Here is a 21,249-nt window from a genome sequence, read left to right on the forward strand (position 1 = left end):
TGAGCAAATGTAACAAATAATTCTGTATGCCTCTTTGCATTCAGATGAGAATGATGCTTTTTTCCTGTTGCAAGAGGCAGGAAGTGGGCAGCTTCCCTAGTTGATATGCTTTTGAAGTTTAAAATGTAGGAAACCTATATTCGGCTAGAGCCTCCTCTCAGCTGTGCTAGGGAAAATCTACAGTAATTACCCTTAACCCTACAGAAGTCCTTTTCATTTAGACATCTCACTTAGACATGAGAGTACAATCTGGCCCACTAAATATATTTATTTGTAAAACAATTTAGAATTTTTTCAAACTAATGTGACAACAAAATAGTAAGAAAAATTACACAATGAACAAATATGGAAACATTCCTGTCAATGCCATTTTGTTATGGAAAAAAAAATGGCAAGAAAATCCTTTGGTGTACTTTATCTTAATGAAAATATTTATATATTTCACTGGAGTTCATCACAAGAAGCATTAGTGCATAAAAATAGTACTGTCTGAACCAGAATTCAAATCCCACATTCTCTAGTGCCTATAAGCTAAAAGGATGTGTGATGTAGTGCGGTAAAGTATCTGTAATGTTAACAAATGCACATTTTAGAGACTGGCAATGTTCAAAGACATCAGTAATATAATAACGACTATATAACAATGATGACAATCATAAGAACACCGCTAATTAAGGCTTTATTTGCACAAAGAGCATGCTTGCACAGTCTTGCACAGAGGGGCACGAGCTTGTTCCAAGCACGCTTTGAGTCAGCAGTGCATCATCCAGCTCCAAGCCAGAGCTGAATTACCATGCTAACCAAGAGATGAGTCCAAGATAACAAATCCCAAGTCTTAGCATGGCTTATTAGCTTGAGGGATGTACAATGCTAATCCCAGCTTTGCAGCTTTTGTTTCAGAACTGGCTGGCACCAGAATGCAGGCAGTGTGAATTTGTGCCCATCTACAAAACTGTGCAGACAAACCCAAGCAGAAGAGACTATCCCATGTGTTTTATAAACTGAAAGAACTAACACTAATGTGTAGGAATCAGGGAGATAACATGACCATAGTGAACAACTGGCAGTTTGGTTAGTTTCACAATTTGGATTTTAATTATAGTTAGAAATAGATGAGGGATGGCAGGAATAGGAAACCAGTACAAGTAAAAAGATAGAAAGGAAAGGTAAAAAGAAATTCCAACTGATCAGCAAGCTTCAAGGCAGGGGGGAATCATAATGTGGAATATGAAGGAGCATATACTAGAAGCTGTGTGTATGGTAGGAGACTGATTTTTCCCATTGAAATATGGGCTATATGGCCTGAATCTACACATATATTTCCAAAATAAGTTGGCTAGAAGTCCATAAAACCTGAAAAACCTGTTCAGTAACTGTCTGGGGTTGATTTGAAAGTATGCAATCAAATTATCTATATAAGATGAAAAGTAGTCATCATGGGTCTGACACAGGGTTGTAGAAAAATCTGATGGAGGGGTTATAAATTAGGATAGTAGGGTTGGGAGAAACCGCTAAGGAGAACATATGGGGAATCAGAGCTTGGGAAACCAAGCTGTCACGAGGCACATTGTATGTGTTGTTCTGCAAGGGACAGGGCTAAGGACAAGGGCAGAACCATGATTTGAGGAAAGACCCAGGAGACTGCCATAATAAAAAACCCAGTCTCCCAAAAATCTCCCCTGTCCCCACAGGCAGCTTTGGCAGTCAGGAAAACCTCAGTCTCTTTAATCACAGGCAAATAATTAGTCACAATGGGCAGTGTCCATGCCCACTAGAGACAACACACAACAGCTGTATGGGTATGGGAGTACATCCACTATGGGGAGAACCGTAGCTTACTTAACCTCCAAACTTTACAGTAAAGTCTTACTAAGGATATGAAAAAATGCTTAAGTTTTTTCCGAGGCTTATCAATTTGCCACATTTTAACAGGAACAGGAAAAGAAACATCCCTGACTTTGTGACAACTTCCATGAATGTGTGTACAAAACTTCAAATCTCTGCTACAAAAGCTTGAGGCACAAGTGCTACAACTAAACATGTGAAGGATCTTTTTCATTGGGGTAAACCAGTGCCTTTTCATTAATCTAATTTTCTGAGATTTTAATTGAATTGGTTTTAGATCACCTTTTCTAAACACTCATGGCTGAGTCAGCCACCTGCTGTGTAAAACACTGAGGCAAAGTTATTTAGGTTTTAGGCTTTATTAACAGAAGAGAAGTAGAAGATGAGTATTCTCCATTTAGATACCTACACCTGCTGTTCAGAACAACAATGAATTAGTACTTCAAGCAAAGCATATAAATCCAGCATGTTTTGAACACAAACTCTGGTTACTTTTACATGATGTGAGGAGCCCAAATATGAGGGCTAAAGAAAAAAAGCAAAGCTGCTAAGAAAAACATGGAAAAAAAAATTTGTCTTAATGGGGTGTCAATATAAGGCCAGAAAAATAAACAAACCGCAAATATGTCAACTTGACATTGGTTAAAAATGATGTGTACATGAACGAATAGATAAAAAAATAAATAAGATCTAGCCTTACCGTACAGATCGATCATCACTGCCTGTGACTGCTAAAGGCTTCTTTGGATGGACCGCCAGGGCCCAGAGCTCCCCTTCACAATGACCCTGCATAATCAGCATGGGTTTATCTCTCTCTCTCACTAGCACCTCAAATATTTCACTGTCCTGTGTCCCTGCTAAAAGTCTGTCCGCTTTCCAACAGACACTTCGGATGGACAAACCTGACAGGGGACAGAATAATCTTAGATTAATGGCAATGATGAGACAAAGTGATAGTACAGTGAAGACCATTAAGACTTCAAGAGTTAATCTATAACAACTGTTATGTTTTGACACTGAAGTCTTATAATACATCACAGCTGATTAGATTTCAAACCAGTTCTGTTAAATTATCTCCATCTGACAGAAAAAGAGAGAAGGCTCACTTGTGGGAAAATGCTGAGTATCTAGCATTTCTGCTGCCAGTTTCTCAAAGGATCAAGCTCTTATGCTTTGTGTACACCTTGGGAATTTACTTTAAAAAACAGTTCAATTTCACATGATTTAAAGATTTAAATTTTCAAGTACGCAAGATTCCTGTGACTGAAGCTGGTTTTATTCCTTTTTTCACTTCTTTACTTTTTTTGTTCATCTAAGTAAAATGGTAAATAAAGTTTTAATCGTGAATCTAAATGGTTTGTGCCCACGTTATCACATTTCTCTTTTTGTCCCAACTGATTATTAAAAAAACCAAACCTAAACCCCAACAGAAACTTGCTTTGCATACCTTTTAGAGAGCTTGATCTTATTCCACAACTCTGATTCTAACTTTGCAGCTGGAACTTTACTAACCACAACCTTACAAATACCCTCTTAAGAGCTTGAGCAATTTGGTAGCATTCTCTGGTTGACTGCCTGCAGCGTTTCTACTTTCTGTCCAGTATATGAAAATTACAGTTTGGATAATGTGTCTAGATGCTGTGAGATGTGAACAAATTAAAAGAAATCAATTTGTCATGTATCCAAGGCCAACTACGTGATCATATTAACATCTTTTGGAACCAAACACACAATGTAAATAATTACTAGTCACATAAATAAAATATATTGTAGGCATTTCATGTCCTCTCTAGAAAAGGGCAAATTAATTTTCATTTACCGTCTTGTCCATTTCCAGCGCCTTTTAATTTTGACAACGTCACTTTGTGACTTAGCTAAATTTCTACCGAAGCTTTGACTTACGTCTTCTTGATAAACACCAAAGGCCATACAAGGAATGAAGTTCAGATGTTAAGTGGAAAATGGGTACTGTTAAGTTTTAGAATACAAAGTACATCTTTGGATGTAGGAAAGGTAATGTGTTCTGTTATGTATTACACAAAAAGATTAGCCATTATCAGATTTTTTACTAATATACATGTAGATTTAAATGTAAAAGCCAAGGCTAAGATCAGATTGTTACTGGTGAGACACCTTATGTAAAAAGTGTTTGGTACTCTTCAATACAGGATGACTGATGAATGAGTATATTGGGGGGCAGCAGGGGGGTGGGCAGTCTTCCTGGCACCCTAGAAAGATGTTTTAAGTTTGAAAGTTGATGCCTTTCCAAACTGTTCTGGAAAAAGTAATTGGAATGGAGGGACAGAAGGTTATAGGTAAGCAGTTAAGGCTACCACCATCGCTTGAAGTTACGTATGTGCTTAAACTAACCAGTGCCATTGACATAACTGAAAATGAAACAAAATTTCCAGTCTGTTAGTAGCAAGCACTAAACGGAAGCCATCATCGGTGGATCACATATGAGACAGAAACAGCAGAAAAGGACAGAGACATAACAGGAACATCGCAGGCAAGAGTTGTATCACATTGAAACACAGAGAGAAGAAATGCTGAAACAGGAGAAAGATAAACATTTTTAAAATTATGGTGACAAGGTGTAAGTGTGTGCTTGGATTTTATGACCTGCAGTCATTCCCAAGGCCCTAATTTTTCAGAGTTGTAGTCAGACCAGCAGTCCCGTCGCACTTTTCAGAGATACACCATGATGTCTTTTTACTTAGTCTTAGTGATTATGCTCATGGACCGGCATCTTTGGCCAAGCTTTGATAAAATTTTGCAGACTTGCTTAAGACAGTTTCTTGCCATTAAAGCAGGCAATGTTTTTATTTTGACAAACAAACATAAACCAGAAGGATTTAATGCTTTGAAGATGAGATTTGGACAATGTTCTAGTCTCAGTTTTTAGAGATCAATTAATTAATCAAATTTTTTAAAAATGGTTATCATTTATATACAAGTCTAAATGGCAACTCAATTCACGTTTTGCAAATGATTTTTTTTTTTTAATTAAAATTTAAAAAATATTTTTACTACTTTTGCCAAGTAAGACGACAGAAAAAGCTCTATTATCTGTCTCTCAGCCATGTAAGCTGCTGTTACAGTGTCTGGTTCTACTTAGCTGCTCTCAGCTATATATTCCATATCCTGTAGCATTTAGGAGATAGTAGAAATAATGGCATCGAGTTAGAATCACTCCACAGCATGTCTAATGAGAATTCACTTTCAGTAAGTCCTTCCTTGATTTAACTTCCATCAAGATCAAAATCTCTTCTTAGGCAACCTGTAGCAGGATAGCTAGGTGCTTTCTGCAGACAATGTGCTAGAAGACACCTTTATAAATACATTACAGCTTTACAATGTAAGTTTTAATTTGGAACGAATAATTTACCACAGAAGATAACTACAGTCAATTAGAAGTAACTGAAGCCAGCTAAAGTCTGTTTTGCACTGTGTGTGGACACATCCCAGGCAGCAATAAGAGCAAAAAATTTGCTTCTACTCTGGTCTCACAAATATGTGGGATAAAGCTCCCGCCCAGAATCACTTCACAAAGAACCAAGGAGGTTGAAGAGGCATGTTTCATGTGTGAGCGCTGCTTTCTCTGCTCTTCGTATATGTTGCTCTGACAAACTACATAAAGCCAGAACTACAGAGCAAAGGGACTACCAGTTGGGTGCATTCAACAGCTTTTTTGAGGGCTAAATTCCATTAGTTTACACTATAGTATGGCAAACTGGTGGAGCAGTGTTCATCTAGGGCTGCCGGCAGTTTGCTTGTTGGATGAGCCTAGGTATTGCAAACCTATGAATTTTAAAATATTAGAATAATCAGCTGATCTGGTTTAATTAAATGAAAAATAAACAGAACAAGCTTGCTACTACATCGCAGGCCAAAACATTAATAATTGAGAAAGAGAATTTCATCCTTCTTAGTGGCCTCTTTGACTATTCCAATGGTCATTTTAATATGAAAACTAGGTCCAAAAACATAAGCTAAGAAGCGAGGGAAAGTAACACTAACCATTACAAAGTTGGTTGCTAAAAGTGTATAAAGCCTACTTCAGGCCAGCAAACAGACTGCTGTACTCTCAATCCAAATGAATGTGTAGAATTCCCAGAAGGCTAAGACCTTAATAAAGCGTGCATTGCAATCTATGAAGATTATAAATGCTCTGAGAGTCTAATCATAAAATAAAGTGATGACAAAGCTCACAGGAAGAACAATTAGATTCAACAAATACTATGGTCAAGAATTTAATAGCTTTCTATTGAATATGCCAAGTGCTACCATTCCAAATGAACATAACGGAATGCTCAGATGCTCAGCATCTTTGCATATCAGGTTCCAGAAATCTCAATTAATTAAATGAATTGCGATTAATTAATCATGTTAAAGATTGGCTGACTTCATTCTGTTGTCTTTTTGTATTTAATTAGGTTTTACTTATCTTTTTGTATTTACATGGTGGGGAACAGCAACTATAAGCATCCCTCTGTACTACGACACATTGAAAACTCTTCAGGCTACATCATCGTCAGAGAGAAAAAGGGAATATAGATCTCAAAAGTAAATACAGTCATTAAGTAAAAAAATCAGCAGTATGCAGAGACATTTATGCTTCAAATTAAATTGTGTCATAATCCATTATCTAGATATGTGAAAAACCATTAAAGTAATAGCTCATTACCTTTGTATCCTTGTTCAGTCTCCCTGAGATCAATTTTAGTGATTGGTTTGAAATCAGTGTCCCATAACCGAATGCAACCATCTCTTCCTCCAGTGGCAAAACCTTCCTCACAAGCGTACATACTAAAAATTCCAGCCTGTTAACCAACAGTGTAAGAAGTTTTAAAGTTCTTCAGGATTGATTTAAACACACAAAGCAAACGTATTTGAACACTCTTATCAAAGGCTAGTAACTGCTAGGCAGCAAAATGTTGTCCATCCAGAAAACAAACCAACAAACACAGGGGGTTACTTTTATTTCAAGTGCTCCCACTTCTGTGGTTTATGTAGAAATTTTAACGCAAATACCAGTGATACGGCCTATTTGCAGAACTTTAAATTTGGTTTAGTTAATATTATTACAAAGACTATTAAATAAATAATGAAACACTTAAAATAAATAGTTACCCGGAATAAACAAAAACAAGCAAACAAGCAATACAAATATTCTTACAGGTGTGGAGAAGATTGAGACATTCTTTCATGAATTCAGTTCAGACATCATTTGGAATCTGACAGGAACTGAAAGAGTGTCATTCTCTTAGTTGAAAGACAAGTTTCTAGTACAGTTTGAATTTCTTCTTCACTTCTGAGACTCTTTTTGGCCTCATGGTTGATGACTCTGCTGTACTACATTGGAATAGCTCAAGGAATACTTGCTGATTCAGTATTTTATTAGGAAACCCTCCCAGTTAAGAGACAAGTTGAACTGGATGAAAATTAATGCAATAAAGAGAGGACCTCTGTTTTCAAAGTGGTGGTGTTCAGTGTCTTAATAAATTAATATTTATAATAATTAGTTACACAGAGATTAGAAATTGGGCAAACGAACGCATATTAGCCATGGCAAGCCCCATAATTTATAAGATGAAACAGAGCATGGTATATAGAAAGAGATTGTATTTAATCATTCTAAATAATCTAAATAAAATTCTGCAAACAGACTACAGGGGTTTATTGTTTGCCAAAGATATTTCCATGTTATTGCAATTGCACATAACCACAACCTGGCAGTTATACAGTAGTTCTGCAGGTAAGACATCTCACTGACTTCAGTCTGACTGCCTTCATAAATTAGGGATTACTTCTATAACTAAGGATTACTCTTTGAACACTCTGATCTAATTTGAAAAGCTACTATGAATCTTGACGCACTGCCAACATAACTAATTTTGGGAGGTCAGAAACAACCGTTAAGTTTGCAGTGCTCTTTCTAGGAAGGTTCTAGAAGAAAACTATAGCAACAGCTGTTAGATTTCATATCACTCTTCTAAGAAAAATACTCTTGCTTCCTTCTGTTCAAGAAGCCCATGCTAGAATGCCATTAGCCACAATCATATTCAAAATAGGAGTAGTTCTCAAATACATTTGAAACAAGACAAGAAAATCCTACTGTGCCTTTACTGCAGAAACAACAGACATAAATAGATTATATAAGAGTGGTTAAAAAAATCTAACACAATCCTATACACTCCCCTTTCTGTAATTATAAGTGCTTTAAACTGGGGGTAGGGGGACGGTGTGTGTTATGAAGCCAACTGGAGTATTGGAATCTGGTCAGACTGCAGTTCACAGAATATGGTCTCTTTGGAATATGGTCGGACTGCAGTTCACAGATTCAACAGGTTTACTCCATGCTGAAGCTTTTATGAAGAGTCAGTTTTCAGTGTTGGGAATTTTAGTGGTAAAATTCTATTTAAAATAAGATCATTTGGTTACTAACTATTTTTAAGTAGACTGATCATAACTGAAGCTACTCAATCTGTGAAACTTTAGATTTAGAAACTTCACTTCAGATTTAGTCTGCTTGGTTAAATCAACACTATAAATATCAGCAGTTCTGTCAATATCAGTTCAGCAGCTAGCATCTGTTGACATGTAAACAAAGTATAAGACTACATGTAAGTTCTTAATTTGTGAACAGTCTTAGACATTCTTCTGACCTGAAACAGAAGAAACTCTTTGGAGATAAGCCTTCAGGAAGCTTTTCAAGTCAATGAACAGTTGATTTCAGAAATCGATATTAAAAACACAACTTACACTATGTGCTCCTTGAATTGTCCGAACTAAGTTTAGCCCTTTCCAAACATAGATGTCTCCATTTAAAGCACCAGAGTATGTGATATCTTCTTTTGCACATACTAAACAAAGGATAGTTTGGAGATCTCCTGTTTTACCAAATATTCCTCTCTTTGCTGTCAGTGCGTTTCCACACAATGTCCAAAACTGTGAAATATAAGCGGCATATTAGAAAAAATTTCTGCAGAATTTCTGTTCTTCCTATTAGTGTGCAGATCTCACAGATGTACATCCTTACAGAACCGTGTCTGGATAGGCACTTAAACGGCTCCTGTAGTCCTATCAGAATGCCCATTACTCCAAAAACTGCCCACTTACCAAGGAAACCCCCAGACAAATGCAGTAAGTTTAAGAACAAAACAAAATGATCAAACTTTCTGTGAAAGTGAGGCACAATTCTGACTCACTATTGCTACGCTACCCTGTCTCATATTCTCACTACCTTTTATCGTGTTTTGCTGTGTGAATCTGTCAATATGAATGCACACTTTTTAAAGCCAGAAACATCCTGTTTTTCTTGTCTGCAAAACTTAAACACAGCTACAGTCCTGAAGTAACAAAATACTTGGTCTTAAAGAACTTACATGCCTGGAGTAGACATTTCTGCCCTTTTCCAATGCACTGAAAGAGAAACATCCCTCAAATACAGTTACATTTACTGAGAAATCATCTGTTGGATGGAGATTCAAATGCTTGTATGTGAAATGACTCTCTGACTATGAGAGTAGTAAGATCTCTAAGTGTGGAATGGTGACTTTCTTGACTTCTACTCAGACACAGTAACATTCTGCACAAAAGAACGTTAAGACTGGCTGGGGAAGAGAAAGATTCAGAGAACACAAAGTTTGCCTTAGAAGGGCGTCTTCAGTGGTGGGCTAGAAATATATATCACACTATTCCTTTTTGAATCAGTTCAGAGTGCCTTTTTTTTTTTTTTTTTTTTTTTTTTTTCAATAAACAGAGTTTTATCAAGCACAGAGGATAGTTAGTGCACTCAGCTGCCCCTCAAGGATCAGACCTTCCAGGGAAGGCAGAGTAAAGAGAATTTCCATTCAACGTGTAAAAGCAGTGCTGAAAAATACCCAGGCCTGCCAGCACTAGAATGTTCTGGGCACATGCAGAAACAGAACAGTAAATCTATGTGGTGTAGCACAGTCCTGAATGGACTTGCCAGCTCAGGTCTTTATTAGTTGAGGCATCTATGCTCTGTGGTCCACTGCACACTGGGAAGATACTTTCAGAGACTGGACAGGAATATTGAAGCACCTGACATAGACGCATAATGTCTATCCCATTCCCACTTTATATGCCTACATCTTTTTGTGGCTATAAGCCAATTTCTTAGGTCCTTCTCTTTGTACTTATTTCCTACAAAATCCTATAAAGCCAAATTCCAGAAAATCCTTGGATCAAGGATTTTTATTTCAGATCCATCTCTATTTCTAAGTCAATTAAATTTTTCCATTGCCTCTTAAGATAAGCTAATTTATGAGGATGCAGTGGGAATACTTCCCCCAGGGCTCTCATATTGTGAGTAAAACATATACTCTCCTCAATTCTGGTTAGCTGTAGAAGGGCGAGAGAGCAGGCAGCAGTGTTTGGAAATGGGTGTAGGGAGGATCCCGAGCTCAGTCTGCGATTCCTTAGCTCCTAGGCTTTACCACGGCTTCTAATATCTGCTCAGCCAAATGAACCAACAGAACTGAAATGCTAAAGGAATAAATGGCACTACTCCCAAGTATTTAGTCCCAATTCTCAAAGTGATTAGAGCTGTTCTTTTCCTTCGTTGCAAGTTAAAGTAATTTTCACATTCCCACAGCCTTGTAATGAACAGTAAGTATATAGACTGCTGTTTGAGCATCACTGGAGGGGAATATCTAATCATTTCCCCCCACTTTTTGGGCTGTTTTTTTGGCATGCCTGTATCTATATGTATTTACTTTGCCTGGTATTATGCATGTTCAGGGTAATTATGGCCATTTTAAACAGAATACAGGTGCCAAACAAAGACAGGTTTTGGAAAACAGCTTGCAGAATACAACAGATGGTATCGCTTCTGCCAAAACCACCCACAGTTTGAAAGCAGTGGTGGTTTTAAGGGCACAAGCTTCTCAGTAACCAGAACTAGAGATATTAACTGGTTTCCTAAACTTCTAGTTAAAGCTCTTCCCACCCCAGTCATGTGAAATAATTGCCATCTGTTAGGAATGCTTTTGATGAGAAAGGAGAAAAAATAGAAACCTGCAGGGAATATTGGCAGGGAGAAAGATTTCTTTCTAAGCTTTTTACAGGCATGAGAGTATTTTATCCTAAATTTATAGTTTATATCTAGGTACATATTTAAATCACATCCAGAAAAGGTGACTTAGAGGGAGGAAATAGTGGGGCCCTAGAGTTTTCATCTGTTCATCTCCACAGGTATTGCATACCTTCTCTGTGGTATTCCTACAAATGCTGGTAGCAGTTCATTCAATTCATACTTTTAACTTAGCTCCTCTGTGATGCCTGATGAGAGAAATCACTAAAGGCTGAGACAATTTGGGTGGAATGGAGAGGGCAGAGAACCAAAAAATTCCAAATATATAATGACGAAAATTACACCAACTGATCTTCCCACTCTGCTTGTTAAGCGGATCTGCACCTCAGTCACTGCTGAATGTCTAAATTGCCTTCAAAGAAAAAGCTTTGCTAAAATGCCCACAGACTAAAGAAAGAAAAACATAAACTGACATATTTAAAGCCCTTGTCATACAAGAGGAGAAATTTCTTTTGTGACATTTATTTACTTTTTAACAAGTAAACAATAAAAGCTATTTACCTTTATGTGTTTTACTCCACAGCTGACAATTCTATTTGGTTGATATTGATCCCAGGAAATATCAAATATCTGTTAAGAAATACAGGAAGCTGGTATTTTAAATTATACAATAATTGCATCTAGGCTCAGTTTGCTTTTACCCATTTTTAGGCATAATTTCTGTTGCAACATATTGCTAAAACTGAAAGAATACTATTTAGGTAAATTTGCAACTCTCTGTAAACAAAGATTAAGGCAAACATGCAGGCTTCCTCACATAGTTCTGTCAACACACCTCATTCCTGCCTTCACACTACCAATCTAGCTCCAAGATATTATTGAATAAACTGTCTCAAATAAAATGGGAATTATGGTGTAAGGTAATGTTCCTCAAGTTTAGGGAAGAAAGATCAGTACATTTATCTTCATTCATTATTTTAGGTAAAAGGTACAGTATCTAATTTAACCTGATTACCAAAAGGTGTCAGTGACAAAATATCATTCATCTGACCTAATCTATAGAGTTAAAATGGAATTCTTCATTGTGACTAATGTTACATTTACATTCATAACAGCATGCATTTAAAAACTGAAGTATCAGATCCCATATACTTTACCAGAACAAATTTACAGTGTATTCTATTTTCCATTATGCCGAATAGAAAATATTATATAAAGTTTGGAAACAAGAAGTTTGTATTTTGGCCCAGATTTTCAAATATGTTATTTTTAGACTTTGCACCTCTGGCATTCAGCTTTTCAATGTCCAAGCTGAGAACCAGTGAGGTTACCACAATCACCAGTTACTTCAGGAAACATACGTCTGTAGAAAAAGACAAGAGCCTTTTGCTCTTCAGCTGGTAAGTATAAATCACCAGCTTACAGGAACACTTTATCTTAAGTTTACCTATTGTTCATTTTATACACAAGGAAGCACTGCCTTCCTACAAAATATTTATCTTCTCTATAAATATCAGGATTTACAGTAGTTCAGGTACTACTTTATTTGTATCGTTAGAACAAACAAGATATGTCACCTTCAGAAATCCTTTATGACTCCTGCACACTAAATCATCAGAATTTGTGGCCTAATTAGATATGTATTCTTTCCCACTTGCTCTTCAGTGCCAAATCTCCTTTTTCTGGTTGTGAAAGCCTACTGCAACTAAGATTTTAGTGCTTCTTGCCACTCCTGGAGTCTTCTGGTAATTCAGAACATGATCTTGTAGCTACTGAGGTCAGTAGCAAAACTTCTACTGACGTAACTGGAAAATGAATCAGTTCTGAATGAGAAGTTCAAATAAGGTCTAAGGTTCTGTTGTGTTGGGAACATTGTGAGTAAAAATGAAGTACCAGATTTATTCAGATGACCCATAAGCTGCAGATAGACTGTATGTACACAGAAACTGTATGGAAGGGCTTAGTCTGCTGCTTTGCAGAGATAAATACTCCATCACGTGTAGTAAAACATTATAATACCTCAAAATTACAACATTCTAACATGTTATAACTCGGATAAGAGGAAAGTTGTCAGAATGTGTCCATAATTTATTTTAATGTATGCATCCTTGTGCTTATGTATGTTGGTGAGGTATTTGCCTTATGCTAAACCTGTTGGAACGTTTCCTAATCCTGAATAATATTCTAAACTCAGACCTGTTCTGTTCTCATATTTATTGACATGATTATGATCCTTTACCTGAAGTTAATAGATATAAAAGGAATATTTATCCTAATTCTATTTCTCCTACAGGTAACTGTCTTAAGCAAAAATAAAAGGGAGATAAACTTTCCCTCAGGATAAAACATCTTTTTGACTTAAGCAGAAAGAACACTATCTTTGTCCACTGAGTTATCATTTTACATCTTATATAAAGAGCTGTAAATCATGCTAATCTGTGCATAATCACAAAGTATTTCCTCCCTAGGCTTGCTAGACCATCAGCTCAAGAATCCATCATGTGCCTCATTTATTAACACAGTGCTTTGTGCTACGTCTGGCACAATGAAGAGACATAAATACCTTGTTCAGTATTTTAAAAGCCAGGTAGAATGATCAAAATTATCTTTGCATTAACCTAATATAAACACAAATTATTTTAAAAACACACTTCGGTAACTCCCAGACACAATTCAGTAAACCCTTCATACAATTACCCTGTCTGAATGGCCTGTAGCTGTTGCCAGTAGTTTTCCTCTCTTCCAGTCCCAAATACACACTGTATTTTTGGCATCCAGTCCAACTGAAGCTAAGCGCTAAGGAAAAACAATAGTAACTCAGTTAACAGAAAATCAGCTCAAAAATCAGTTTACTGTAGTTCAGAATATTATGTGTACAAATGGATTTTCCCACAAGGGACTTGCATTTGAGCTACATTGCAAAGGCACCATCAAGATATTCATGCTTATCATTTACTCACTGGAGAAAGCACTGACATGTCTAACCTTTACTAAAAAGTCAGGTTATTAATTTCAGGTTACCAATGCCTTGAGTGCAATTCTTATAATGAAAGATTTCAGGTGCTCCTTTCAGGTGCAGGTGATTCTTGCATTTTGATCACTTAACCTCACAGTAAAAGTGAATAGGAGATAAAAGCTCTCACTATTTCCAAACACAGTTTTGTTCATTATGCTCATTTTATTGAGTTTTAGAATCAGAAGTGGATAGACTTTTAATGACTGCCTTTTACATAGCTTAGTATATCAAATCACCCATTAAAGTAACTAATAACATTAATACTTTTAAATCTCAATAATGCAAGAAAGAAAAATAACAAAATAAAATGGAAGGGAAAATCTTCCTGTCTACATGAATTTATTAGATAGCAAAAAGGTCAGCTAGGTCTGAGTCTCAGTTTCTTTGCACCCTATTATTGACAATGACTCCTTGAATGATTAGGGAAGTGGGGGAGAAGGTAGATTGCATACATTTTATCCAGAAGATCAACAGTTATTGTGGAGATTGTAGGCTTTTTTCCTTCCAGTGACTGTGCTAATTATGTACAACTTGATGTGACTTCCATCAGAGTTTCTTGTTAGGTGAGAGATCTTTGACTGCAGACCAGAGATGGCAGAGCTGGGTGTCACGATCTGTACCAGTGCAAAGACTGAGCTAATACTAAATGTACTGCAACTGTATATAACAGATGTGATGCCAGTGTATGTTAGATAGGGATATATAATGGATACGTAATGGATAAGTCCAACATACAACACTAAAAGGAATATCCCTGAGTAACTTGCACCATGGGAAGATGGGAGACTATTTCCATGGGAAACAATCTTACAGCTCAGTAACATGGCTTCTTAAAACCAGCCATATCTGTTGTGTCCACACTGCCTGTCCCTTGTTCTCCTCATTGTCCTGCCAAATAACTTCATATCATAAGGAATTAACAGTCCAACTGAAGCTCCTAAGCATTTTGCATGTTATAGGAAAGCCTGCACTTAATGAACATGCCATAAATGAAACATTTCTTCTTGTCTCAAAGATCAGCAGATGAACCATCTGGTCCAAATGGACATACGTTCCAAAGATTACATCAGCCAGACCTTTTCCTTGAAGATTTGCTTCAAGAAGATGACTTGCAAACTGAATCTCTTCAAGTGAATTTCCTTCAACTAAATGTCCACTGTTTTTTGGCTCAAAATTTCAATAGCCAAATTGTTTCAAATCTGGAGACGTCTGTGATCATACAAAAGGACTGAGCCAGCAAAAAAACAAGTGTAATTACCAGACATGGCTCTAAAATGCTGTATTAGAAAAAATACCAACTGCAGTAAGGCTATCAACTACTGTACAACTGAGAGAAGAAATCATTATTCATGAAGAAACAGAAGGCTCCAGTTTTCATTCTGTAGCAAAATAATTCAGAGACAGGGTACTCCACGCCTTTTCATGCCATTTATAAGTGTAAAAACATAGTGTTCATCTTCCTTCTTAGGAGACGCCACTATCAAAAGCCTCTGGTTTAAATGCAGTAGGTACACATGCACCCTTCACCATCTTTTTAATAGTTACAGTTCCTTTATTTTAGAGCAGTGAAATACACCTTTTTAAACTTTGGTTTCATGGGACTTGACAACATGTATTATGCCTAATGCAATACCTGAACTTTGCCTAGCAATTAACACATAACCCAACCAATATCCTACTATCCTACCATCCAAGTGTACTAAGCAATATGGTATTAATGAAGAAAAAAAAAAACCCAAACCAAAAAACCAACCAAACAAAACCCACAAAAACAAAAAAACCTATTTACAGACTTATACCACAAGTTCCTCTGAGTCCAGTCTACTTAGATATTGTCTTTCACAGAAATAAAAATACCTGAGGTCTTGTTAAACCAAACTGTGCAAATCTACTGCAGGAGTCTGCAAGCCACCAAAGTAGTCAGAAGACTTGATTATATTACATCAAAATCCTTTTGAAGACTCTCCATATGTGAGTCTCTGAAATAGTAGATAAAAGTAGGTTCAAAATTTGGGGTTCTATCACTAGATGTGCACTGAATACCTGCATTTAACCTAGGACAACATGCTTGGTTATTAGATGTATGGTAATGAAGGAAAAAGAAAATCAAACATGGCAAAGAATGAATATGTTCCTGCCAGTTACCAACATAAAAATAGTTATTTTCAGAAAGGACTATTATTTTAGCAAAAATAAGTTTTATTTGTCCTTGAGCAATCTCCACCTGCCATGGCGTTTGGATGTACTGATCAAAACACAAGATATTTTTCAAGGAACCTTCACCGATTGCAACTTTTTCCTCACCTCTTTTATACTGTTCTCTTCACCATGGAAACCATGGCAATACTTACAGTATCCTTTAGATTCATAATGTGAACAACATCAGACCTGAACTGTACCTACCAGTCACAAAATTACCATTAATGGAGGGGAAATTAAGAAACATTTTATATTTTCTTCCTCTACTGAGGAAGGTCTCCTGCTGGCAGAAAAGTGAAGTGATAAATGCTGAATTTCCTTTTGGTTGAAACATTTACACTTTTAGTCCTCCTTCTGGAAGAGAATTTGACAGAATTCAGTTCAGAGAATTCACAGAAATACCAGAAGAAAGTATCTGCCAAGTAGTTTATGCACATAATTAAAAAATTATTTTTAAATATACACAGATTTAGAAGATCTGGCTAAAGAAGCCTAGTGCTACCTAATGCCAATTTTAGAAATGTATGTCTGTATTATGGCAGTGCCCTCCTCACTCCATTTTTTAAAAATTTATTTTTAGAAAGCACACAAAAAGGGTTCATCTAAAATAACTCAGAACAGAAATTGAACTGCATAGTATTGGTGAAATACTTCAGTGTAAAAGACATCAGCTTTGTAGGCAATTCTGTGAAGGGTAGGTGTTTTTAAGGAGAAACCACAGTTAATTCCTGATTCAACAGAAGATTTTTAATTACAGGTAAACTGAGGCCTCTTTATTAAACATTTGAACAAAATGCAGCTTCCCTCCTGTCAAATGTCACCTCCTGCTCACCTCATAGAAAAAGCCCAAACTAAAATATGTATTTTTAGATAACAATGGTTCTGCAACAGCTCCCATTAGTACTTTTAAAATACAGTATTCATTACAGATAATGTACAACGTAGGAAATTTACTCAAAATATATTTGTCCCCACTTTTAAAGCTTTACTCAAGGTACATAAAATAAAGGAAGCATACAAGTTATCCCTTGATTTAAGCTGCATATAGATCTTCTCCATATATTATAAAAAGATAACATATATTATAAAAGGATAACAAATCCTATTTGCTCTCTGTTACCAAGTTTGTGGCAAATTATGCCAGGGAAGCACTGCCAAGACAACTAAGCTGCCTCCGTGCAGTGTCAGCTGAAGTCCAGCAGGGAGTAATATTTCAGATCTAACTCATCTGAATGCCTGAAACAGACACCCCAGCCTCTGATACAAGAAGAGCTAATTAATAATCTTGGCTAAAATACAGATGCAGTGTCACTATTTTGGATGCAGTACCACTGGAGCTGCGCAGCACTAGACACAGCAGCTACCCTCAAAACCAGAAGCTGTGTGCAGCGGAGTGGGAGGAAGCCAAGCTGACTTTATGGGGATCCACCTCAGGTAGAGAAGCAGAATTATCTGGGCTTTTCCTCTGTGTACGTTTATTTAGAAAGAGGACAGCTGACAGAGGTAGCAGAAAGAATATGTTTCTTATTGCATCTATACCTTATGTTACTGTTGAATTTATTTGTGCTTTGGGGCTAAAACAAAAATCTTTCTTGGATATTAATAGACATTCAATATAAAAGAATGAAAGGTATGCATTAGAAGAAAAGGTGCAAGCAATGTACGCAAAGTCTGTTTTGTCCTGTCACAAGACGTCAGCCCCCTTGGGTGTGCTGACTAAATAAACTGGAACTGCTAGCAGCTCTGAATTCCAAATACTCAAAGTTTTTCTACCATGCTCTTTAATTTTGGCTCAGCACAGCAGCTTCTCCTGCAAAGCCAGAAAGAGCAGCAAAAAGCCAAGATACATTCTCCACATTTATGTTTTCCAGCACTGGTCTTTCTCCAGATATAAGTGTGTTCTGTAAAAATTTTTATTTCCAGAATAAACTAAGTTGTAGCACTTCCAGAAACAGAACGTTACTGTTCTGCAAGGTCAGCACAGCAGTAAGTTTTTAATTACAGCAAGGCACCCAGCAGGATTTTCAGAACAGCCTCCACCTTTAACTCATACTGACTGGGCTCTTTGGTGAGTCTTTATTCCCATTAGGTGCTTAAATAGTTTTTTAAAAAGAGTTTATCTACCCATCTTACAAAGTTAAAAATGAGGAAAAAAGTTAAGAACTGGCATTAGAAAATTTGTTCTGTTGATCTGGGTGTTTTCTCATCCGTTTTTTTAATTCCACAATTCCCAGAAACACCTTTTTCTTTAATTAGAAATGGCACGGGAGATTTCAGAGGAAATGGCTTTAAGAAAATTGAATGGTAGAAAATTAGGCTCAAAATAGCAAGCTAGTTCAAATTTTTAATGGGGAAATATAATCCATAGTGCTGTTCAGTAATTCAAGTTACCTGATGTTTTTTAAACATGTTGAAGGCAATTGCTTGTGTTGGTGTCCTTCATTTCAGACTAATCTTTAAACTGAACATATACAAGATAATGCACAATAAGAAGTACTTTTGTTTCACATGAGAATACATTTTATACATTATATGGCCAGTTCTGATCTCAGAAAGAGCAATAAAAGCACTGTGTGGTCAGTGGAAGCGTAGCTAGGCATACGACAATAAAGCACTTCTCAACAGACAGCTAATCACCTAGTACATGATCTTAAGAAAATCATGTAAAGGCAGTAATGCCCTATTGTGTTGCAATTTTGAGGTATGCACACAAATACGAAACCCAATAAGGATCCCTGCAAGAATCTGGGTATCAGCTAATCTAAGCATTCCTAAGAATATTTTAGCAACCAGCTATAACATATGACCACAGTGTTACACTAGAACACTCATTTGGACATCAATAATCACAAAATTGCACAGATAAATATTTATAAAACTATGAATGTGACCTATTTCTCAGGATTATGTGAATCGTAGATCTATTTTCCTCCTACTTCATTCACAACTAAATGCTTTTAATAGTTCGCCTCCAGGGGAAAAAATCAATGTATTTAGCTGTGAATAGCCCACCATTTATCTCTATTTTAAATTTTGTCTCAAAATATCATATAATCTAATCACACTGTACAACATCACACGCTCTGTGTGCTAACCTCGTTGTTTAATTAAATTGCCTGTGTGCCCCAGCCAATAAGACTCTCCTAGCAGCGAGATTACTGGAGTTCCACTGCCAAAAAAGCTGCAGGATTGTGAGGCCCTTGCCGGGAACTGATCTCTTTGAACAGCAGGTGACAAGTATGTGGTGAAGCTATTACATTTGAGTCACAGAGGGCCATTTATTCTCTGGATATTTGTCCACCCCCAATGCCTCTACTTGACTTGAATGCTCGGTTGTGATTTTTTTCTGAAAAACATCTTTGAAAGAGCTTTTATTTGCAGTCCTTGCATGAAAAATTTAATTGTAATAGGAATGTAGTACTATAGCCATACAGCTACCTAAACATAAAATACTTTAATGTGCGTATCTTCTGGAGTCAGAAATCAAACTAAACTCAAAACACAGAGAAAGAAGATATACAAACCTGGCCATCTGAATCAAAGGCTAAGCAGGCAACTCCATGTGTGTGTGCATCCTTAAGAACAGACACGGTCTGTACACGGTAGGAATCCCAGATGCAAATGTAAGGGTCCTTCCCAACCTGTCCTGTAGCTACTAAAGTTTTATCCGGGTGAACTGCAAGGCTGAAATAGAACACAGTTGAATTATAATCCACTTTCTGAATCAGTAAAATAGTATAATATGTAAAAAATAAATTTAAAAAAGCTTAATTTTTTTTAGTTCTCAAGAACTTCAGCTCCTTTTGATTTATTGTAATGATCCTATCAACTGTCTTCAAAACTCAACCTATCCCATTGTTCACTTACAGTAACATGTTTTAGTGAGACCAACACAGCTTGTGGAAAATACAATTTATCATGTAATAACATTTTAACTAAAATTTAAGGAAAATATAACAGAGATTTTTTTGAATATTTTTGATTGATAAGCTGGATGAAGGCTTTTATCTTAGTTTTGCATAGCTTTATAAAGTCAGTGGATGATTTTCTACAATTTATTCCGCTTTTACAGATCAGCTCAAATGCTCTGAAATAGGGACCAGTGGATGAATAATGGATATTTTTTCACTATGAAAACTACATGCAAGAAAGGTTTGCCTGTTTAAAGATGGTAACATCAGAAGAGACAGAAAAATAAATTATTTCTCCTGTATATGAAGAAAAACGACATATGTATTTTAAGATCTATTTGTAGCTGGTACTGCCTAAGGAGAGGAAACATTACTGTACCTTTATTAGTTTACCTATTTTCTCACAGCCTATTGGAAACAGTACTTTGCACAAAACCTGTCACATCAAGCAGTATTTCTACTACTTAAATCAAAGAAAAGTGCCAGTGGTTCCAGAACTGCTTCCTGGTTTTCAGTGATTAACTCCACTACCATTCAGAAGACTTGCTGTGAGACCAACTGTTTCTTATACATTTATTACACATATTAAACACAGCTTTTTTATTCTCTGTAGTATTTGTACACAGATACGTTACTGCAAGCTGCATTCTAATGCAGGCTTTATTAGCAGAATCAGACTATACTTCTCTTCACAATCCTTCAGATATTAAAATCTCCACAGGGCAGCCCACAGTACCCTCCTTTCTCACCCCTGCTTAGGTGTGAACGTTAATATTTACTTCTGTTTTGTTGTGTTGGGAGCATTTCTCTTAGATGTCAAGCACCTTCCGGAACCAAGCAGTAGCATCATTTTTTTAAAAAAAATTATGTTTTTCTCATCACACATAACAGATTTTTGTTGTAACACGAAAGACAAAAGGCTGCCATTGAGCAAACTTCATCCCACATTACCAAGAGGAACGCAGGCTATCGGTAGTGACAAAGTACCAGAAGCTGCTCTTTGCAATCATTCTGAGCTATTGTCAAGCTACCCTTCAACTCCTGAAGTATTCTCTTTGACAAAACCCAGAGGATCTAGTCTGAAAATCTAGCTTGGGGATGTTACTAGTAAAAAACCCTCCCAAAGGTAATATGAATACAAAGACAGTTTTACACTGTTGTCCAGGAAACAAATTTGAACAATGTCTGAGTATGTGAGCTACAGACGGAATAAGGAA

At 36.6% G+C, this 21,249-nt stretch overlaps 1 protein-coding gene across 1 annotated transcript in view; it reads right to left on the reverse strand.

Annotated features, from left to right (window-relative positions):
* EML6 (EMAP like 6) overlaps positions 1-21,249 on the reverse strand; it is a 122,619-nt gene that overhangs the window by 64,417 nt on the left and 36,953 nt on the right. Inside the window, exons 2-7 of the mRNA XM_009503780.2 lie at positions 19,646-19,805; positions 13,604-13,702; positions 11,468-11,536; positions 8,611-8,796; positions 6,533-6,668; positions 2,546-2,747 (exon numbers count right to left, since the gene is read on the reverse strand). Of these exons, the coding sequence (XP_009502075.2) occupies positions 2,546-2,747; positions 6,533-6,668; positions 8,611-8,796; positions 11,468-11,536; positions 13,604-13,702; positions 19,646-19,805 (852 nt within the window). The remainder of the gene's footprint in view (positions 1-2,545; positions 2,748-6,532; positions 6,669-8,610; positions 8,797-11,467; positions 11,537-13,603; positions 13,703-19,645; positions 19,806-21,249) is intronic.

Source organism: Phalacrocorax carbo, chromosome 3 (genome assembly GCF_963921805.1).
Source record: "Phalacrocorax carbo chromosome 3, bPhaCar2.1, whole genome shotgun sequence".
NCBI classification, from domain to species: Eukaryota; Metazoa; Chordata; class Aves; order Suliformes; family Phalacrocoracidae; genus Phalacrocorax; species Phalacrocorax carbo.